The following is a 24,113-nucleotide window of genomic DNA, read 5'->3' as shown; positions in this document are numbered from 1 at the left end:
AGTTCGTTACAGTTTTTTTATCTCACCCTGTAAATGAGGTATATGCTACTCTAAATCGATTTTCACTAAATGTGGCGGAGGTATTTGAGTCTGAACCGATTTTCTCCATAATCCATCCTACTCAAGCTGGTATTATCTTTTTGATGTCCAAAAAACCTGAAATCGTATGAAGATAAATATGGGTGCTGTATTTAAATCTCAACCTATATATGGGACCTATATATCTGATCCGATTTTCATTACATTTGGCACACTTTCTTTCAGACTGAATTGGGTCGTATGTGTCAAAATACATTCAATATGGCTTATATTAACAATTTGGTGCATAATAGACTTGAAATCGCATAAGGGTATTATTGTTGTCATATCTAAATCTCAACCGATATTCACCAAATTATCACGCATGTTTCAGGTCTAAACATGGGTAGGTATACAATTTAGTATCTATATCTCTATTACTTGTTCGAAACAGAGCATAGATTTTCTCATTTTCACTCGGCAGCGAAACTTGCTCGCGAGCAATTCTGCTCGAATAGGGGGAGTTTTCCATTTGTTTTGTATGGGAGCACTCTCGAGTCACTGCTATTTGAAAGATTATACTGGGAGCAGAATTGATCAAAATAGAACAGAAATGCGCTCAAAGAGTGAAAAAAGATGGGGGTGACGGTATGTCAAAACAAGTAAAACAGCTGTAAGCTCGGAGGCCGAACTTTGAATACCCTCCACGATTTAGAACAAATTTGGTAATTTTCAAAAAAACAATAAAATCCGTTTAAAAATTCTGTTAAAATCTTAAAAACTACCGAATATCGGGAGGTACCATTATACCCTTATATGGGGCTATACGAAGACGTGGACCCTACCTAGCCAATTTTCAAAGTCTCACAGACGTAATATACATTTGAGTAAAATTTTATCAATCTACTTCAATTCGTTCGGAAGCTAGAGTGATTTCCACAGACGGACAGACAGACAGACAGACAGACGGATCATAATATATATATATATATATATATATATATATTATATATATATATATATATATATATATATATATATATATATATATATATATATATATATATATATATATATATATAGATATATATATACTTGTGGGGTCTAAAATGTATGTATATTTCGAGGTGTTACAAACGGAACTCCTCCCCCACATTGGGTTCAAGATTTTGAAAACGAAAGCGAAATAATCATCCAAATCTCTTCAAATTTCACACATATAACCGTTTTTGTTAACACAAGATCTGTTGTGAAGATGATATATATGGTCCCGCATTTTCTATTTCAGTGCCTGCTCTAAGTGAGATACACATTAAACCTCTCGCTATACCTTTCGCACAAACTCGTAAAAGAAAGACCATTGTATTACTTACTCCTACAATTTTCTAAACTTATCATACCACACCCCCTCCCACCATAGTGCTGCATGTCACTCACTGTAAGCCGCTTTGTCATTAAAACTCATGCAAAGTAAAAAATTGTATTTTTAAGCCAAGCTTGCTGATGCTTTTTGTTGTTGTTCCTGGTATTATTGGTGGTGTGGTGCGGCGTTGTGTCTTTAACATTTTGTTTCTTTTCTTTGGTTTTTATTTAAAAAAAAAAGAAATAACATATATTTTTTATTTTCCTTTATTTAACATGGAAACAACCTTTACGGATTTCTAGTCTTTTGAGTGAACGCCAAGAGAGTAAAACGTTAACATGGAATAACAACTGTTTGTGCAACGGAGTGGATTTTTTTTTTTTGAAGAAAATACAAATATAGAAATAAATTAATAAAAAAAATATTAAAAAAAATAAAAATAAAATAATTATAAATTTATAAAGAAAAAAAAATTAATTATAAATAAGTTTTTAATAAGAAATAATTCCTAGAAATATATTCATTTTTTATAGAGTGTTCACTTGAAAATGGCGTTTCTAAAATTATGCATATTCGCCATGGTCATAGGTAAGTGCATGAAAATTACACAAAGAAGAAAAAAACTGAAAAAAATATCTTTGATATTTGACTTTCAACTCAATTTTAAAATATTTACATTTTCAAATTTGTATTCTCCTGTGTTATGCAACTTTTACCCGGGTATCAATATTTTATCGATTTTTATAACCTTGTGAATTGATCCAAATTTTGTTGTTTTCGGTATGTTTTATTAATAGCGAAAACTTGTTTCTCTTCTCAAGCAACCAACGTCAAAGTTAAATTAATTTAAAACAAAAACCTGCATGAGACTCGTGCGGATTTAACTGATATTCCAAGAAGAAAAAGAAAAAAAAAAATAAAACAAGAATTCCCAGAAAACATTGAAATTAAGTAAAAATATACAAAACTTATAACTTTTATTCTGCGACATTTAAGGTAATGGGTCGTAATGAAAGATCGGAAGATAGAACAGGTAGAATAAAAAAATGTTAAGGGAATATTTTATTTTGAAGCAAATTTTGAGTAGGTGTAATTTAAATTTGAGCTCAACATTATTGAAAAAATAATTGTTTCATTTGAAATTTATATACGGGAATACGATTTTAGAAAAAAAAAATGGAGATTAAAGCATTGGAAGCAATGTAAGAAGTTTGGAATTTACCAATTTTAAAGATACGTGGTACCGGAAAATATAAGCCTATTCCAAAATAGAGCACATTTTGATTAAGAAGTTCAAATAGGAAGATGGCCAATTAGCCTGTATTTTCATAACTGGTTTGATAGACATATCACTATGTCAGAATTCGAACTTGTTTCCACATATACCGTCAGTCTACGAAGTAGGATTTCCAAATTTAAATTTTCCACCGAATATATCAAAGCTCTAAGTCTTACCTCAAGCATAGGACTTAATAAATTTTCAAACTTCATTCAGAAGGGTATCGTCAAAAACAAAAAATATTTTTCATAAAAAAAAGAAAAAATTGATAAGTAAAACGTATCAATCCTTCCTGTCGGCTGACTAATACGCTCAGCCATTGCCCGATTATTTAAATATATTTGACTTCTGTTATGATTAGTCAAACTGTTGACCCTCTATGAAGTGGGTTCTGAGGGAATGGGCAAATATTGTTTATTTCATATCGGACCTAAATAAATATGATATAAATATGGGGTAACCTGGTAACAGGTTGGTAACATCCCTCACTTTACATGACAAATGTAATAATTTTTGAAAATGTTAACCAGGTATAGTATAAAAATGAATACTTCATTTTTCATGCTTCATCTAGTACATATAAAAATATTGGTATGAGCAATATTACAAGAAAATCGAACACTTATATCCAATTTTATGCAAAATCATAAATTCCATATTCATCTCAGGTTTCTGGCTGAGAGAAATGTTTGAATATAGCAAGTTGTAAAAAATCGCTGAATTGTTTCGCAAGTTATGACAGATAAAAATATTAAAACAGATCACAATCAGAACAGATTGTGTTAACAAAAATGTTTGTTTGTGTGAAATTTGAAGAGAGTCGTTTGCTTATTTTGCTTTCTTTGAGCAATTTGTTTTTCAAAATCTTAAACTCTATGTGGGGAGGTAAAAATCGAAGAAATGGTCCGACCGCTACCATCTTTATAACAGATCTTGTGTTGATGGAAATATTGAGATGTGCCAAGTCTAAATGGAATCGGATTTTATTCGCGTTTTATAAGCTTCATGGAAGGAATGGTCTGATTTCTACCATCCTTATTACAGATCTTGTGTTGATGGAAATATTGAGATGTGCCAAGTCTGAATGGAATCGGAGGTTAATTTCATGTATTATGAGCTACATGGATATTCAAAATTTTGTCCCTTTGTGGGGAGGTACCAGTAGGATTGGACCGATATACTCCATCTTCACAACAGATCTTGGGTTAATAAAAGTATTGTTATGTGTGTAATTAGAAGATAATCGGACTCTTACATCACATTATATAAGAGTTATAATTATTCAAAATGTTGACCCTTTGTATGGGAGGTACTTGATGGAGTGGACCGATACTGTCCATTTTGTCCCCACATGACCTAGAAATTATGGAAGTACTAGGATTTGCAATGTTAAAGTAAAATCGGATTATCCTTTCTCTTTCTGTGCATTAAAATATTTTCTTTGAAAATTTCGACCTTTTGTGGGGGTGGTGCCGGAAGGAGTGGACCGATTTTACCCATCTCCGAACTCGATCTAGGTTTGACAATAATATTACGATGTATCAAGTTTAGATCAAATCGGATATTCGCTTTGAGAGTTATCGTACGAACCAGCCAGATGTATAGACGGACGGATTGATTGACAATTGCTAGATGAACTCTAAATGTCCAGAAACGGATTTGGTCCAAAGAGACCTAGGGTCTAAAACCATTGTTTCGATGAAACAAGTTTTGCACGTATCAAATGACCTCTCTAGCCATATTGCTGTGGGAATACATAATAGTCTCTATAGGCCTTGTTGGCGAAGCCTAGCATTGTCCCGCTGTCCCTTGTTTCACGAGTCTCGGTCCTGGGTTAGTGATTCGCAAAGTGTATCGTATTTCTTTCCGATAGTGACCTGTATAATTATCCACTCTTCCATCGCTTCCAACCTCATGAGTGCGATGAATGTCTTATATCCAATAATGCACTTCTATTGGGTGTATATAAAGACTAGTCTCTGAAGTCCTCTTTGGTGAAGTCCTCATAGGCAACACTTTTTTGAACTTTTTGCAAGATCTTGATATTACTTTTTTTATCCATTGCTGTCCACCAGACCACTGACACGTACCGGTACCGTTATATGGAGGCTATATGAAGACGTGGGCCTGTATATGCAATTCTTTGTCAAAGGCTGTTGTGCCCCTTTTTATACCCTCCACCATATTATGGAGGGTATATTAAATTTGTCATTCCGTTTATAACTCCTCGAAATACTCATGTCAGACCCAAACAAATTATATATATTCTTGATTAGCGTAAAATTAAAAGACGATTTAGCCATGTCCGTCTGTCTGTCTGTGTGTCTGTCTGTGTGTCTGTCTGTCCGTCTGTAAGTCTGTCTGTCTGTTGTATTCACGCTATCTTTCAAACAAATTGAGATAGAAGGCTAAAATTTTGTACACATGTATATTTTTCCAGTAGGCAGGTTAAGTTCGTAAATGGGCCATGTAGGTCCAAGTGATCATATTGCCCCCATATAACGGTACCTCCCGATATTCGGTATTTTGATGATTTCAGCGACATTATTCACCGGAATTGTTTCGAATTTGGCATTTGAAGTTCGCAATGGATACTACAGCTTAAGACAGAAAATTATCTGTGCAGGTTCACGTCTTCGTATAGCCCCCATATAACGGTACCCCCCGATATTCGGTATTTTGATAATTTTAGCGACGTTATTTACCGGAATCGTTTCAAATTTGGTGTTTGAAGTTCGTAATAGATACTACATCCTAAGTCAAAAAATGAGCCATATAGGTCCACGTCTTTATATAGCCCCCATATAACGGTACCCCACCGATATTCGGCATATTGATGATTTTAGCGACATTATTTAACGGAATCGTTCCAAGTTTGGTATTTGAAGTTCGTACTGAAGTTCGATACTGCAGCATAAAACAGAAAATGGACCATGTAAGTCCACGTCTTCGTATAGCGTTACCGTTGTATGTGGGCTATACGATATTGTGGTCCTGCCTGCAGACATAAGACTGATATCTGTATAATTTTAGCTTCCTAACTTTATTCGTTTTGGCTCTAGCGTGATTACAACAGATAGACGGACGGACAGGGCTAAATCGTTTTAGATCAAGAATATATAACTTTAGGTCGATGAGTTGCAAACGGAATGACGAACATAAAATACTCTCCATAGAAAATCCTTTATAATCTGTCTACCTTTTATAGCCTTTCTCTCGAAAACTGTATTTTGAAGAAAAATCCTTAGAGAGACTGCCAAAAATCATTAGCAAAAATCATTCGCTCCGCAAAATAAAAATCTCGACTTTCACCGTAAATGTTTTCTGCCGTCCCACGATTTGGACATAAAATTGACTGTTTCTTTTTATTATCAGATAAAATCAACTGAATTTATTATGTGTAAACATATTTTACGATTTATTTGCAAATTGTAGTTGATTGTCGATTGTACCTATGACCTAGCATCCCTATAATCAAATGACCCCATGACCATCTTGATCTAAATACACATCCCATTATTGGAAGTATGCCACATTCAATCCACAACAATTGTTTCCCACTTTTTCATCTTCTTTTAAATACATGTAATTGTTATTTGTTTAACTAATTACATGGATTATGCGTACATATATTATTTAACAAATATCTATAAAAATTAAATCAATTATTACACCATTAAGCCGGTCATAAACTTCAAACTAAACACATACACACACACACACTCGCAAAAAACACACATAAAAAATATAAACAAATTTTGTATATAATTAACCTTTAAACAAAGTGAAAGTAATTTGCATAATTTCTACATTTCGATGCTACTCCATGTTTGCATGTAGGTAGTTCCCAGTGTGTGTGTGAAAACTGCGTGCGAAATATAACGGTAGCTAATTATGTCACAATTATATTTAATTAACATAATTAACTAAATACAAACAGTTAGATACCAAGTGACGTCCGTCCAACCAGCAGAAATTTCATCAAGATTCTGATAAATGACCGAAAAGCAATAATGACAACAACAAAAAAGAACTGAAATATCAACAACATGGCATATAATTGAAAAATTACATAACATTTTTGAGGGTCAGGGGGAGTTGAGTATATTTTGTAATGTTATTTAAATATTTCCTTGTCTTGGCTTGGGAAACTTAACCTCAGACCATTTTCCCAAGGCAGGCGACTATTGTTCAGGAATATGATTAGACCAAACTGGCATTTTTATACCCTCCACCTTGGAAAGGAGGGTATATTAACTTTGTCATACCGTTTGTAACATCCTTAAATATTCGTCGTAGACCCATAAAGTATATATATTCATAATCAGCATAAATTCTAAGTCGATTTAACGATGTCCGTCTGTCTGTCTGTCTGTCTGTTGAAATCACGATACAGCCCACATTATTTGACGTATAGCGCCAAAATTTAGCAGAGCAATTGGTATTATGTCTAGGATGGTTGGTATTGAAAATGAGATATATCGGTCCACGTTCTGGTATAGTCCCCATATAACGGTACCTCTCGATATTCGGTATTTTGATGATTTATGTCACATTATTTAACGGATTTGTCTGAAAATTGGTATTTGTAGATCATAACGGGTCCCTGTATGTGTGGCAAAACATAGCATGTATAGGTCCACGTTTTGGTATAGCCTTCATATAATGGTACCTCCCGATATTCGATATTTTGATTATTTTTTGCCACAGTTTTTAACGGATTTGTCTAAAATTGGTATTTGTTGGTCATAATGAGTTCCAGCTCCGGTGGCGAAACATTGCATGTATGGGTCCATGATTTGGTATAGCCCCCATATAACGGTACCTCCCGATATTCGGTATTTTGCTGGTTTTTGCAACATTTTTTCACTGATTTGTGTAAAAATTGGTATTTGTGAGTCATAATGGGTCCTAGTTCGTGTGGCGAAACATTGAATGTATAGGTCCACGTTTTGGTATAGTCCCCATATAACGGTAGCTCCCAATATTCGGTATTTTGATGATTTTTGACTGATTTTTTTCACGAATTTCACTGAAAATTTGGTAGTTGTAGATCATAATGGGTCCCAGTTCGTGTGCCGAGTCATTGTAATTATAGGTCCACGTTTTGGTATAGCCCCCATATAACGGTACCTCCCGATATTCGGTAATTTGATGATTTTTGCCCCTTTTTTTCACGTATTTGTCTGAAAATTGGTATTTGTAGGTCATAATGGGTTCTAGCTCCGTTGGTGGAACCTTGCATGTGTAGGTCCACGATTTGGTAGAGCCCACATATAACGGTACCTCCCGATATTCGGCATTTTAATGGTTTTTGCCACATTTCTTCTAATGTTTCCTTTACCCTAAGGTGGAGGGTATTAAAAGTTTGGCCCGGCCGAACTTAATGTTTTTTTACTTGTTTTAATTTACACTTTGGAGTATTTTTTTTATCCTGCTGCAGGAAAAAAGCGGATATATAAGTGCATTTTCTGATCTTATTAAATACTTTTGTCGGGAGAAAAACTTGACCTCCCGCGGCTCTTCTAAATAAATCACATATGAGTCTTCCTCTAAATTAGTTAAAAGTCTTCTTCCACCACTTTCTAATACTTTATCAAGTCTTTATCGAATCGTGTCTTTTATCATTTATTGCGCTATATTTCTTAATTTTTGAATCTTGGCAGGGGTTCAGTTTTAAAATCGTTTACGAGTTCCAAGTGAGTAATTTATTATATCTTTTTATTTGTTTAAAATAAAAATAATTATTATACCATCCACCTTGAAACGGAGGATATATTATCTTTGTCATTACGTTTGTAACATCCCTAAACATTCGTCGTAGGCCCCATAAAGAATATACAGGGTGAGAAAAACTGCAAAAAAGTCAAACGCCATAATTTTTACATATTATTTTAAATTTTATTGAATGAAACCAAAAAATTTCGGAAATAGCATCAAATTTTAGATTATGTTCAAATTTGTTCGAATTGATCACCTTTAGCACGAATTATGACCTCTAAACGGCCAATGAAACGGTCACACGCTGCCCGAATGTTGCTCTGCGGTATTTTGACCCATTCCCGGCGAAGCGCTTGCTTGAGGTGATCGACACTTTGCTATTTTTTAGTGCCAACCTTGCTTTTCAAAATCCACCAGACACAATAGTCCAACGGATTGGTATCCGGAGATTTTGGTGGCCATTGTGCGCTGAAAATGAAGCGAGGAACCTCATTTTGTAAATATTCTTGAGTGGCGCGTGCTGAGTGCGCTGGTGCTGAGTCCTGTTGGAATGTCCAAGGTGTGCGGCCAAAATGTTTGCGTGCCCAAGACTTTAATACACCCTCCAGAATATTTTCGCGATTATATTCGGCATTTGTTCTGATTCCACGGAGAGCGACCATCTGCTGTTATGGCGGCCACACCATCACCATGGCCGGTGCATTAGTTCTGGTGGCCAACCGATGGTGCACATTTTCAGCTGACCTCTTTTGTAAGAAAACACGATAATATTATTTGTTTACAAACTGCTGGACAACGAATGTTTTCTCATCGGAGAAAACCAAATTTGACAGTTCACCACTTTCGGCCAAGCGAAGCAGCTCTTCAGTTCTTTTGAGTCTATTTTCTTTCTGCTGCGGTGTAAGTTCTTGCACTTCTTGGAATTTCAATGGCTTTACCCCGAGCTCATTTTTCAATATTTGCCGAATGGAATATTGCGATATGTTCAGCTCACGAGCCATTTTTCGGCCACTGCGAAGGGGGTTTCGATCAAGTCGCTTCTTTACTTTTCGAAACATTTCTGCTGATGTTGCTGTTTTCATCCGTCCACTTCCTTGACGTTGGGCCACGCTACCAGTATCACGGTACGAGACACAAATGATTTATTCACATTTAAATGTTGGAGTGCTCTAAAGATAGCCACTTTTGGTTTCCTAGCCAAATATAAAAAAATGACACTATCACGCTCGAATTCCATCACAAATAACTAGTTTTCTGGAAAATTCTCACCAAAATGCGTTTGTACGCTTGTAAACAATATAATGAGCTGTCACTGGAATAATTTTAACAGCTGTCGGATGAGTAGTTTAGCAATGACAGTAGTCTGAAGTTGGTTGCAGTTTTTTCATCTCACCCTGTATGTTCACGTTTTGGCATAACCCCTATAACGGTACCGCCCAATAGTCGGTGTTTTGATGATATTTGCCACATTTTTCCATGGTATGCCCGAAAATTGGCACTTGTAGCTTCTGTGGCGGAATATAATATGTATACGTCCACATTTTCGTTTGGCATTTTTTCTCAATATTCGGTATTTGGATGATTTGTCTAAAATTGTTTTTTGTAGTTCGTAATGGGTTCTAACTCCGGTGGCAAAACATGGAATATTTAGGTCCACGTATTCCTATAGGGCACATATAACTATACCCACCGATACTCGGTTTTTTGATAATCCCAGTCACATTTACCCAAGAAATTGTTTCAAATTGGATATTTATGAAGATTTGGTAGATAGTAATCCTTGAAGTATAAAATTGTATATTGAGGTTCCCGTTTTGGTATGGGCCATACAACGGCCTCACCCACTTTATGGTTTTTTTGAAAAGTTTAACAGCATTATCCAAACGGTCTTACTGGTATTTGTAGTTTAAAGTGGAACAAGTTTCAATTCAGATACTTTTATATAAAACTATTTTATTTACCCAAAGCTGGAGTTTATCCAATATTAGTCTCGGTCGAACTTATATATTATATTAGGTTATCAGAAATTTATATGAGTATTTGTCGTGAGTTGGTTAATTTGTTATCTTAATAGCTAGTTAGTAAAATTATTTGAGTATTGCCTTAGGCTGGAAATACATAAAGCGCATATTTGGTTGGCTTAAGTCATCGGCTGGCTTCTTCGTAAATGAACAAAGGAGTTTTAGGTTGACCTAGTTCGATTTTGGCCCTAGGCTCCTTTGTTCATTTCCGAAGAAGCCAGCCGATGACTTTATTCTGTTGCATCAAATCATCGAAGGTATGCAAAACTATAAATTAAAGTCTCCTTTTTCGCAATCCTTTTTATTTGGGCGTTTTTAAATTTTTAATTTGATTTGCTGAAATTTTCTTTTTTTATTTATTTATACTATTTTTTGGAATTATTATAATGTTAAACTACGCCTATAATTAATTTTTTACACACTTTTTACTAAAAAAAATACACGCAACTATGATAAATGAACAAAATGTCAACGTTTTGATAGTCACTCCAGAATCGCAACGAAATGCCCAAAATTTTTATCGTATATTAAATTGAACTCTTTTCACTCATAAGGGGGAGTCACTTTTGAGTAGCTTTCCGATCACACAAGTGAGTTTACCACTTTTTGATTACCAAAAGGACTCTAAGAAGACTCAGCAAAGTGATTAAAAAAAAAAAAAAACATTCCCAAATGCTAGCTGGATATACTCTATTTTAGGTCTTAAGAAGCTGGCAATCATAGAATGCTTTTTTTATTGGCTTAAGCCATTGGCTGGTTTCTTCGTAAAGTAAGAAAGAAGTTTTAGGTTGACTTATTTCAATTTTGGACAGTAATTTATATTTGTTCACCCTATGCTCCTTTTTTTACGAAGAAGTCAGTCGATGTATACCCACTTTAAGAACGGATATCGAAAGATGTTTACAATTCCTAAATCCTGTATGAAGTTTAGGCTTGGCCAATCCATTGCTTCAATCAATGTCAAATTATGTCTTTGAAAGTAACGGTATTTTGAGCCCGGATATTAAAAAAAACATGCATTCTTATTGTTTTTTGTTTGTTTTATTCTAGGAAACAAGTATTTGTCTGACAGTCTTGTCTTATAGTAAGCCGTTTCAATCATGTGTATTTGGATTATTTTTTTCAATATCAATAATGTGGGATAAGGCCACCCATAAAAATACACAACAAAGAAACAAGGCGATTAAGTGACTCAATTCAATTGTTGTTAACACAACATAATTGTCAATTGTTATAGACACATTGACACAACAATGCCAAACATTGTGTGTGGGCAATGGCTTGAAATACTATAGGGTGAATCGCAGATAATTCGCAGGATTAAAAAATGGCACAAGTTATAATGAAACAATACCCTATGTTTATACAGAAACTAGACTATTTTTCAATAAAAACCAAATATTGTAAAGCTGTTGGGTTCGTTTTGAAAACATTACTCTCTCGAAAACACATTACTCTCTCGAAGTTAATCCGATTTTATTTATAATTGTTTGCTTGACGTTACTGGTAGCTCGATTAAGAATGCAAATTCTCGTTGATGTCGTCTGTGGAAATTACTCTAGCTTCCGAACGAAATGAAGTAGGTTGATAAAATTTTTCTCAAATGTGTATTATGTCTGCAGGACAGGAAAATAGGCCATGTAGGTCCACGTCTTCGTATAGCTCTCATATAACGGTACCTCCCGATATTCGGTATTTTGATGATTTTAGTTACATTATTTACCGGAAAATTTCTTAAAAATAGGTATTAAAGTTCGTAATAGATACTACGGCTTATGACAGGAAATGGGCCATGTAGGTCCACGTCTTCGTATAGCTCCCATATTACGGTACCTTTTTAGCGATTTTAGCATCATCATTCATCGGAGTAGTTTCAAATTACGTATTTAGAGTTCGTAATGGGAACTACAGTCTGTGACAGAAAACTGTCTATGGAGGTCCAGTTCTTCGTATAGGGCCCATATATCAGTACCTCCCTATATTCGGTATTTTGACGATTTTATGTACAATACTCACCGAAATTGTTTGAGATGTCGTATTTGAAGTCCGTAATGGATGCTACAGGCTGTAGCAGAAAGTTTCAATGTGGTAATGGCTTATGACAAACAATGCGTAAGTAGGTTCACGTCGTATAGACCTATATATATATATTAGACATTTTTAAAATTTTAACAGAATTGTTAACGGATTTAATTTTTTGAAAATTTCAAATTCGTTCCAAATGGTGGAGGGTATCCAAAGTTCGTCCCAGCCGAACTTACTGTTCCTAACTAAAAAGGTGTATGTTCTGATATCTCTGATTACCTTCGCGTTTGAATGTCAGGCAAACTGAACCACCGCAGGGTGAAATTCTCATCGATTGAGCAGACAGAAAGTTTAATATTTTGTAATTGGCAAGTCCAAAATGATCTTCTGGTAGTTCTTTTGCATGTTCGAAGATCTACTAATGGCTCCGATTACCGCATAGTAGAATTCGTCACTTTTAGTGTTTCCTAACTACTTTTGCTTATGATGGCATCCCCGTTTCGACCTCAGCAGATTTGTTTCTTCTCTGCAACATTTGTCATGTCAGAAGAAAAATCTTGAGTATTATGCCGGAAAAAACTTCCTTATGGTTTCCGGCGTTTAATCCTATTTTATCATGGCGGCCAACACTCAGTGGTCATCATTTTACGAACATCTCAGTTCATCTCAGTCAATAAAGGCAAGGAAGTCCCGAACCAAGGCTCGATATCGTCTGCTGCGGGACCGTTTGTTCCACGGTCAGATAAACAATTCTCTTCCAGAGGTTAAGTGCTCAGAAGGAACTCCTAGTCTGGATTTTCAGACAATTCCATTGATGAATTTGGCTACAGTCATCAAAATACCGAATACCAGGAGGTACCATTATATGGGGGATTTACGATATCGTGGTCCTATATACTCTTCCAGTGGGTAAAGTACTCTTTGTGTAGAATTTCTCTTAAAGACGTTTAAGTACCCCTAAAGAACTCCTTGTGAAGAATTTAATTCCATTTTTCCATTGAAAAATGAGCCTAAATACCAAATATCGGGATGTAACATTATAGGGGACTATACGTTATCGTGGACCAATATAGCCCATCTTCGAACTTGACCTGCCTGCAGGCAAAATACTGCTCTGTGCAAAGTTTTATCTTCATATCTCAATTCGTTTTTTTGTTGTTGCAAAATGGTCAGGCTTTATCCCTTTTTTGTTGTTTTTATAAAAACAACGTTTGTTTATAAGTGGAGAACGATGGTAATGTTTACCAGGGGGTAAGGCAGGGAATACCTAGGTTGTTTTTATAAAAACAACATAAAAGGGATAAAGCCTGACTATTTTGCAACAACAAAATACTACGGCATCCCGAACAAACAAGCCAACACTGTTCTATTAATAGACAAGGCACGGTCAATAGACAAGCCAATTAATAGACAAGCCAACACTGTTCTATTAATTAATTTTTCGCCACAAGTGTCTTGGCCTCCTAGAGTAGATGTCTATGCAACACTTTCACTCTTATCTTCTGCCGCTTCTTCCTCATATTGGTCTGCAGAATCGCAAAAATATTTGACTTTCTCATTCTTCTGTCGTCAGAATTAAAAAAGTAGTTTCAATCAAAATTTTCCCTTTTTCGAAATGTCCTTAGGATCGACAGACCAATCAAATTTCAGTTATAGAGCATCCCTCATTAACCACAATAAAGTCATCAGTATTAGGATCACCATCATTTGTTATTTCGTTTATTTTCTTTCATGGTTGACCATTTTATCTATTAAATCCTCGGATAAAGTAAATTAGCATAACTTATCTCCAATTCCATAATCGCTCTGCTTGAGCAAATTCGTGAAAAAATCTTATTTCCTCTTACGCATCTGTCGGTTTGAGCTTGTAGCGAAATTCCAGTGATTTTATCATAAGGCGTCACAACTCCTTCATGATTACTCGTATCATCTTCACCTATCGTAATTTTGATCAGAAATTTCTTCAACAAGGAAAGTACCCGCTTGGTCCTTAAAAAGCCCCAGAAAAAGTTATATTTGTCGTTGGTGGGAAAATCTTGTAGGATATGTTGCTGCCCTTTACTCCAGATACGATGGTTATATTGTTTACGAATCCACTACTGAAAACAATTTATTGCTGCTTTAAGTATCCATTTAAACAACTGAACACTATTTTTCGATAACGTAAGGGATTTCCATCGAGGTATTCTGAACCTATAGTTAAAGTTCAATACCTGAAAACAGTGAAAAAAATGGCAGCAGAATTCTGTTTTCTTCAAAAATTGAATTTTGTGCGCAATTTGGTGATAAATTAATTTTTGACAAGTAAAAAAGCTGTAAGTTCGGCCGGGCCGAACTTTTAATACCCTCCACCATTTGGTACAAATTTGACAATTTGACAATTTCCAAAAAAAAAAAAAAAATCCGTTAAAAATCTGTTAAAATCTTAAAAATACCGAATGCCTATACGACGATGTGGACCTGCATAGGCAACTTTTGTCATAAGTTATTACAATATTTTAATACGAAACTTGAAGAAAAATCTGTTTATAATGTAGCTAAAATCATCAAAACACCGAATATAGGGGGTACCGTTATATGGGGGCTATACGAAGACGTGGAACTGCACAGACAATTTTCTGGCATGGGCTGAAGTATCCATTACGAACTTCACATGCGAAATTTGAAACATTACCGGTAAATAATGTCGCTAAAATCATCAAAATACCGAATATCGAGGGGTACGGTATATGGGGGCTATACGAAGACGTGGACCTACATGGCCCATTTTCTGTTTTATGCTGCAGTATCTATTACGAACTTCAAATACCAAATTTAGAACGATTCTGTTAAATAATGTCGCTAAAATCATCAAAATACCGAATATCGGGAGGTACCGTTATATGGGGGCTATACGAAGACGTGGACCTACACAGATTATTTTCTGTCTTAGGCTGTAGTATCCATTACGAACTTCAAATACCAAATTTGGAACGATTCCGGTGAATAATGTCGCTAAAATCATCAAAATACCGAATATCGGGAGGTACCGTTATATGGGGGTTATATGATAACTTGGACCTACATGGCCCATTTACGAACTTATCCTGCCTACTGGCAAAATATACATGTGTGCAAAATTTTAGCCTTATATCTCAATTTGCTCGAAAGATAGCGTGATTACAACAGACAGACAGACGGACAGACAGACAGACCGACATGGCTAAATCGTCTTAGAATTTTACGCTGATCAAGAATGTATATACTTTGTTGGGTCTGACATGAGTATTTCGAGGAGTTACAAACGGAAAGACAAAATTAATATACCCTCCATAGTATGGTGGAGGGTATAAAACAGGGCCTCAATTCTTGTTCTATGAAAATGTGAAATGAAAAATTTTATAAAGGAAATATTTTTTATTTCATATTTTCATAGAACAAGAATCCAGCCCCAGAATTTCGCAGAATTTCACTAAAAGGTTGTAACAAAGGATGGGCATTTGTCACAGAACAGGAATTTGGCTAAGAAGTTCCTACGAATGGCTTGTAGGAAGTTTCTCTATGAGAAAATGCCAGATTATTCACAAGACTTTTGGATTGCCCTGATGACAAAATAATCACCCAGAACATACAAACCGGAAAAGTAGATTCATAAAAAACAACTCTTTATAATTGAATTCGAAAGGGGAGCCATAACCCCCAATTACTTATAATTGAATAACGTCCTTGCTCGCTGACCACTTGCAAAGTATTCCTTGACCTCATTCAAAGCACCCCAATCATCAATCGTACTTCCTCAATGATCGTCAATAACCACTTTATTGTCGTCTCCTTAAATATTTCTTCCGCCACTCCAAAAAAGGCTAAAAATTGCACTGCACTAATCCATAACTTTGGCCTGCTATGTGTGTGCTGCTGTGGCCTAGGTTTGATTTGTTGTTTCTTTTTGTCTTGTCGCTTTGTCTGTTGCAACTCATTCATGGTCAACAGGTTGTTAAAAGTTGTAAATGAATTGGCAAAGAGCAAATAGCAGGCATCAGCAGCAGGAACAACACTCAAATCAAACCAAACCGAACAACAGCAAAAAAAAAAAGAAAGAAACTGATGCTGGCAACACTTGATATGACAAAAGTCTACAAACGACAATTCGATTGCATGGAGAGAATGAAAACATCTCAAAACGAGGGGAAGCGTAAAAGCGAAACACAACAAAAGCATCAAAAGAGTCAGTCATGCAGTCAGATGAGTGCGAGAGTGTGTGTTTGTGTGTGCCAGTGTTTGTTTGACTTTCAACTGTCAAACAATTAGTGCAGAACTTGATTTTTTTTGTATTCCCCTTCACAACTTGTTGTATGGCATGATGTTCGTAGACATCAGGTAAAAATATAGACAAACAGGCAGACAGACAAAAAGGTGTAGAGCCAACCAGCCAGCCAGCCTGCCAACCTGAGCCAGCTGGGCAATGTGACAACAAGTTCAGTTAACATTGAAAACAACTTAACTTGGGTTGTTAAATGGGCTAAGCAAAAAAGCTTATAATCATGATCTGAAGATAAGTCGAAGATAAATGGACGGACAGTTTCAAATGGGAGAAGGTAAAAACGTGTCAATGGAATAAAGAGATTTTAATGTTGTCTTAATCTATAGGTGCAAAGCACCCCGGAGGTCATAATTAGTTTCTTATACAGGGTAGGGTATGTTTTGAATAAAAAAGCAAATCTCGTCAGATCTGATCGTTTTGTCAAACGTAATATGCAAAACGGGAATTTATAGTTTCTTGAATGGTTGTAAGACACTGGGAAATCTATTATAAAAATATTCCTTAAGGACTACCTATGATAATATGGCTTAACCTTATTTTGCATGACGTAATAACTGAGTTTATCTGCAAATTTTAAAAGCCAGATAGAATGTCAAAATCTGGTTATACTTCTGCGATTTCTTTTTGATATTAAATTTTGCCATTCGGCTGGCTTGGAAGAGGGATTTTATAATTGAGCCTTAGCATACAGAGTGAGTTGAAAAAACTGCGACCAAATCTAGGCTGCTGTCATTTCTAAACTACTCGTCCGACAGCTGTTAAAATTATTCCAGTGACAGCTCATTACATTGTTTACAAGCGTACAAAAGAATTTTGGTGAGAATTTTCCAGAAAAAAAGTTATTCGTGATGGAATTCAAGTGTGATAGTGCGATTTCTTTATATTTGGCTGGAAGACCACAAGTGGTTATCGTTAGAGCACTCCATCATTTAAATGTGAATAAATCTTTTGTGTCTCGTACCATCGCCCGTTATCGTGATACTGGTAGCGTAGCCCAACGTCAAGGAAGTGGACGGAAGAAAACAGCAACATCAGCAGGAAAGGTTCGAAAGTGAAGAAGCGACTTGATCGAAAGCCCCGACGCAGTTGCCGAAAAATGGCTCTTGAGCTGAACATATCGCAATATTTCATTCGGCAAATATTCAAAAATGAGCTCGGGGTAAAGCCATTGAAATTCCCAAAGATGCAAGAACTTACACCTCAACATAAAGAAAATAGACTCAAAAGAGCTAAAGAGTTGCTTCGCTTGGCCGAAAGTGGTGAACTGCCGAATTTGGCTTTCTCCGATGAGAAAACATTCGTTGTCCAGCAGTTTGTAAACAAACAAAATTATCGTGTTTACTTACGAAAGAGGTCAGCTGAAAATGTGCACCTTTGGTTGGCCACCTAAACTCAAGCACCAGTCATGGTGATGGTGTGGGCCGCCATAACCGCCGATGGCCGCTCTCCGCTTGTATTAATCGACCGTGGCCTCGGAATAAATGTCGAATATTATCGCGAAAATATTTTGGAGGGTGTATTAAAGTGTTGGGCACGCAAACAGTTTGGCCCCAGACCATTTTGGACGATAGGACTCAGGACCATCACACTCAGCACGCGCCACCCAAGACTGGTTACAAAATGAGGTTTCTCGCATCATTTCCAGCTCACAATGACCACCAACATCTCCGGATACAAATCCTGGAATTGGACTATTTTCCTCCAACATATAATTATTTCTTCTAACACAAGATTTGTTGTGAAGATGGAACATACCGGTCCACTCCTTCTGGTATCTCCTCCACAAAGTCTCACAATTTTGAATATGCATGAAGCTAAAAAAAAAGCGAAACTGACATTCGATTCCATTCCAGACTTGACACATCTCAATATTTCTATCAGCAAAAGATATGTTATAAAGATGGTAGAGATCGGACTATTCCATCTGGTACCTCCCCCACAAAGAGTCAAAGTTTTGAATAACCAAAACGATTTGAAAATCCGAAATATGAATCCAGATCTTTTCATATTTCATACATCCCATTATTTCTTCTAACACAAGATTTGTTGTAAAGATGGAACATATCGGTCTACTCCGTCTGCTACCTCCCCCACAAAGTTTCAAAATGTCGAATATCCATGAAGCTCATAAAACGCGAAAATAACATCCGATTCCATTCAGACTTAGTACATCTTAATATTTCCATCAACACGAGATCTGTTATAAAGATGATAGAGATCGGACCATTTCTTCTGGTACCTCACTACATAGGGTTCAATATTTTAAAAAATCAAACCACTCAAAGAAGGGTCCAACTCTCTTCAAATTTCTAACATGCAAAAATTTTGGTTAACACAACATCTGTTCTGAAGATGATATATATCTGCGAACCTTTTCTAATACCTCAACCACAAAAAGGGTCACAATTTTTAATACTTTTATCTGTCATAACTTGTGAAACAAATCACGCATATTTCCACATTTTCCAAAAATACAAGAAGTAGTCAATGTTGTTCAAATCTGGCACGTTGTAATATTTATATCAGTCTTCGGTCAGATACGAATTGGTCAATATTGGCCAACTGCTTCTGAACCTCCCCCATAAAGGGCCAAGAGTTTAAATAATCATAATCAACATAACTCAAGGCTGGGGTATACATCTGTCGGCAAAACTGACTGATACTATTTTGCTTGTTGTCATATAATTTTGCCCATACTAATATATTTATATATATTAGATAAAGTATGAAAATGAAATACTTCGTTCGACTATATCTGGTACCTCACGCACATCTTAACATTTCTAAAAATTATCACATATCTCATATAAAGTGAAGGAGGTAGTGAATATAGTCCACGTCACAGCATTTATAACGTATTCATTTAGGTCCGATATTAAATTAAAAATACTGATCTATTACTGCGGAACCTACACCATAGAGGGCCAACAATTTGAATAATCATAACATAAGTCAAAATTAATTTAAATAGTCGAACATTGACAGAGGTTCGGCAAAACCGACTGAATCTTTTAACTTGTTACTTTCGCTAAATTTGAGCGACCTCTTTCCAAACTCGTGATTTGTGTCGGATGATAGGATTTGAGACACATTTCTATTCGGATCAGGTCCATTATACATCAGAGCAAAGTGATCCCTCGAAACGTACAGTTTTATACCCTCCACCATACTAAGGAGGGTTTATTAATTTTGTCTGTTTGTAACTCCTCGAAATACTCATGTCAGTATATATATTCTTGATCAGTGTAAAATTCTAAGACGATTTAGCCATGTCCGTCTGTCTGTCTGTGTGTCTGTCTGTCCGTCTGTCTGTCTATTGTAATCACGCTATCTTTCGAACAAATTGAGATAGAAGGCTAAAATTTTGCACACATGTATATTTTGCCAGTAGGCAGGTTAAGTTCGTAAATGGTCCAAGTTATCATATAGCCCTCATATAACGGTACCTCCCGATATTCGGTATTTTGATGATTTTAGCGACATTATTCACCGGAATTTTTTCAAATTTGGCATTTGAAGTTCGTAATGGATACTACAGCCTAAGACAGAAAATAATCTGTGTAGGTCCACGTCTTCGTATAGCCCCTATATAACGGTACCCCCGCGATATTCGGTATTTTGATGATTTTAGCGACATTATTTAACGGAATCGTTCCAAATTTGGTATTTGAAGTTCGTAATAGATACTACAGCATAAAACAGAAAATGGGCCATGTAGGTCTACGTCTTCGTATAGCCCCCATATTTAGCGACATTATTTACCGGAATCGTTTCAAAGTTGGCATTTGAAGTTCGTAATAGATGCTGCAGCATAAAACAGAAAATGGGCCATGTAGGTCCACCATATACCGTACCCCCCGATATTCGGTATTTTGATGATTTTTTGATGATTTTATTTACCGGGATTGTTTAATATTTCGCATGTGAAGTTCGTAATGGATACTTCAGCCCATGCCAGAAAATTGTCTGTGCAGGTCCACGTCTTCGTATAGTACCCCCTATATTCGATGTTTTGATGATTTTAGCTACATTATAACAGATTTTTCTTCAAGTTTCGCATTAAAATATTGTAATAACTTATGACAAAAGTTGCCTATGCAGGTCCACGTCGTCGTATAGGCATTCGTATTTTAAGATTTTAACAGAATTTTTTAAGGGTTTTATTTATTTGAGGTAGGGTGGAGGGTATTAAAAGTTTGGCCCGGCCGAACTTACAGCTTTTTTACTTGTCATTATTAAGTTTTTTCATCAAACATTTGTAACTGCTCGATTTTTTCTTTTTCTTTGATAATGATTTTAATTAGTTGAATTGGTTTGGATAAGAATAAATTTCGAATATATTTAAAACAAACGTTCATTTCATTTATTTTACCCCACTACACTCCGAATATTAAATGCTATAATTTAATTTTTTATTAAATTGCATTAAGGTCGATGGTATTTGGATTTATGTCCTAATTCATGTTGTGGGTATTTACCTTAGGCTAAAAATTTTAATCGGTTTAAATTTATTTTTAATTTTAAACGAATCATAGCCTACATTAAGGCATTGGAGATTTGTTTTGAAAATTGTTGTTACATATTTTAATGCATTTTAATGCCAATGCAATGATTTTAATTATCGAAAATTGGTTCAACAATTGTCTATAAATTTCGGATCTGACCCCTCTGCTCTCTCTCCCTCTCTCTTCCCATATGTTTTAATACCCAAATCTCTATTTAAAATAAATTTTAATTATCATCGACAAAATTTAACAAATTTCCATGGCATACGGATTGTTGTTACATATTTTACAGTTAAGGGGCTTTGATTAAAATTACAATTGTCATGATGTCGCTGAGCAGAGCAGGGAGGGAGTGAGTGTTCTCCCAAAACAGATTGTGGAACCATATCCCATCCAATGATTGTTGCTAAGGACATGATTATTGTCATTCGATCTGGTTTTATAACATGTAAAAACGTGATTTTATTTGTAATTATTTTAAAATTATGAAAATATTACATTAAATGTTAAAACGACACACGCACACCAGACCAGTCTAAACAAACTATCCGGCACTGCACACAATTTCACCCCGCCTGCAAATCCGCCTATTAGGGATTGTAGGCCAAAGTAATATGATTAAAAATGTATATTTGGTCATTGATTTGATTTTAGTTTCAGCACTTTTTGTTTGGTGGAGGGGAGGGAGTCGGTTTGGCTGGAACGATAAAATCAAAATCCGAACAAATATTCCGCATACATGTCACATTATAAACTTGTTTGTTGTGATGTGATGAGGTTCATCCTCGGAATTGGGAAATACGCTATGCATTACAATTCGATTTTGAATTACAAATTGTTTGAGTGCATGTATGTGTGTGTGTGTGTGCGCGCTAGTTGGCCCAACTCTTTATGGTTGATGGGTTTTGTGCTTTTGGCGTATGTTTAAACATCAAACTAACATGGAGCAAAAACAACTATGTATTTAGGTTGCCCATTTTTTTCGCTCTCTCTCTCTCTATCTCATCCAGTTTGTTGTCACTGCCAGTAATCTGATTATGCATTCACATGTTCCCATTGTTGTATTTCGAACAGTATTTGTTGATATGGAATAATTTCTTTTTGTTGGTTCGTTGGTTGCTTGTTGGGGTTCGCATTGTTTTTGGCTTCACATAATCATATTGTGAACACGTTTTTGTGGTAATAACCGATGTTGCCAGATTGTGGACTTTATAGATGATAAAAATTGACTTCTAAAGGTAACTAGAGAGTAAAAAAGCAGTAAGTTCGGCCACGCCGATCTTTGAATCCCCTACACCATTTACAACGAATTTGGAAATTTTCAAAAAATAAAATCCGTTAAAAATTCTATAAAAATCTGTTTGTCATAAGCATTGTTTGTCAAATTCAAAACTTGAAATAAATGGTGAATAATGTAGGTTAAATCATCAAAATACCGTATATAGGGAGGTACCGTTACATCGGAGCTATACGAAGACCTGGGCCTGCATAGACAATTTTCTGTCACAGACTGATGCATCCATTACGAACTTTAAAAACGACATCTCAAACAATTTCGATAAATATTGTACCTAAAACCGTCTAAATACCGAATAGAGGGAGGTACTGATATATGGGGCCTATACGAAGACCTGGACCTGCAAAGACAATTTTCTGTCACAGACTGTAGTTCCCATTACGAACTCAAAATACGAAATTTGAAACAACTCCGGTGAATAATGTCGCTAAAATCATAAAAATACCGAATATTGGGATGTACAGTTATATGGAGGCTATACGAAGACATGGGTATATACAATTTTTTGTCATAGGCTATAGTACCCATTACGAATTCTTGGAACGAAATTTGAAACAACTCCGGTGAATAACGTCCCTAAAATCGAATATCGGGGGTACCATTGTATATATGCTCTTCCAGGGAGTAAAGTGCTAGGAAAGAGCTTCTAATATGGATTTTCAGACAATTCCATTGAAAAATGTAGCTAAAATCATGAAAATACCAAATATAGGGAGGTACTGTTATATGGGGGATATACGATATCGTGGACCAATATAGACAATAATCTTCCAGGGAGTAAAGTATTCAGAAGGAAATCTTTTTGTGGATTTTCAAACAACTTCTTTGAAAAATTTGGCTACAATGATCAGAATACCGAATATCGGCGGGTATTGTTGTAAGTGGGCTATACGATATCGTAGACTTATATAGATAGTTCCCTTCCAGGGGGTAAAGTACTCAAAAAAATTTCATTGACAAATTTGGCTACAATCATCAAAATACCGAATATCGAGGGGAACAGTTGTAAGGAGGCTATACGATACCGTAGACTTGACCTGCCTGCAGACAAAAGACTGGTCTGTGAAAATTTTTTGCTTCCTATCTTTATTCGTTTTAACTCTAGCGTGATTACAACAGACGGACGGACGGGCAGGGCTAAATCGTCTTAGAATTTTACGCTGATCAAGATTATATATGCTTTGTTGTGCCTAAAATGATTATTTCGATTACTTACAAAAGGAATGACGAACTTAATATACCCTCCATATTACGTATGGTGGAGAGTATAAAAACTGGTGAGAACATAAAAGTGTAATTTTCTGCCCAGTCATTAAGTTAAACGTACATTTTAACCTAGGTCTATTTTATTAATTCTGATCTTAATACTGACATAGGTTAAATGGATTGATTCGGAATATTATATAAATAAACATGCATCTACTTAACGCTTCTCTTAAATTAACTGTTTAACTGTGTTTTAATTAGTTATTGCAACGATGTGTTTCCTCCGATCGTTGGAATATGTACACGGGGGTAAGGTTCGTCACAGAAAATTTATATTGAAGTGAGTGAGAGTGACACAGGTAGTTTCTACGTTTACAA

At 35.6% G+C, this 24,113-nt stretch overlaps 1 protein-coding gene across 1 annotated transcript in view; it reads left to right on the top strand.

Annotated features, from left to right (window-relative positions):
* The first annotated feature begins 1,816 nt into the window (after positions 1-1,816).
* The window catches only part of LOC101901214 (protein obstructor-E), a 68,988-nt gene continuing 46,691 nt past the window's right edge, over positions 1,817-24,113 (top strand). Inside the window, exon 1 of the mRNA XM_005188598.4 lies at positions 1,817-1,969. Within this exon, the coding sequence (XP_005188655.1) occupies positions 1,930-1,969 (40 nt within the window). The 5' untranslated portion in view covers positions 1,817-1,929. The remainder of the gene's footprint in view (positions 1,970-24,113) is intronic.

Source organism: Musca domestica, unplaced genomic scaffold (genome assembly GCF_030504385.1).
Source record: "Musca domestica strain aabys unplaced genomic scaffold, Musca_domestica.polishedcontigs.V.1.1 7, whole genome shotgun sequence".
NCBI classification, from domain to species: Eukaryota; Metazoa; Arthropoda; class Insecta; order Diptera; family Muscidae; genus Musca; species Musca domestica.
This window is presented reverse-complemented; position numbering and strand designations above follow the sequence as displayed.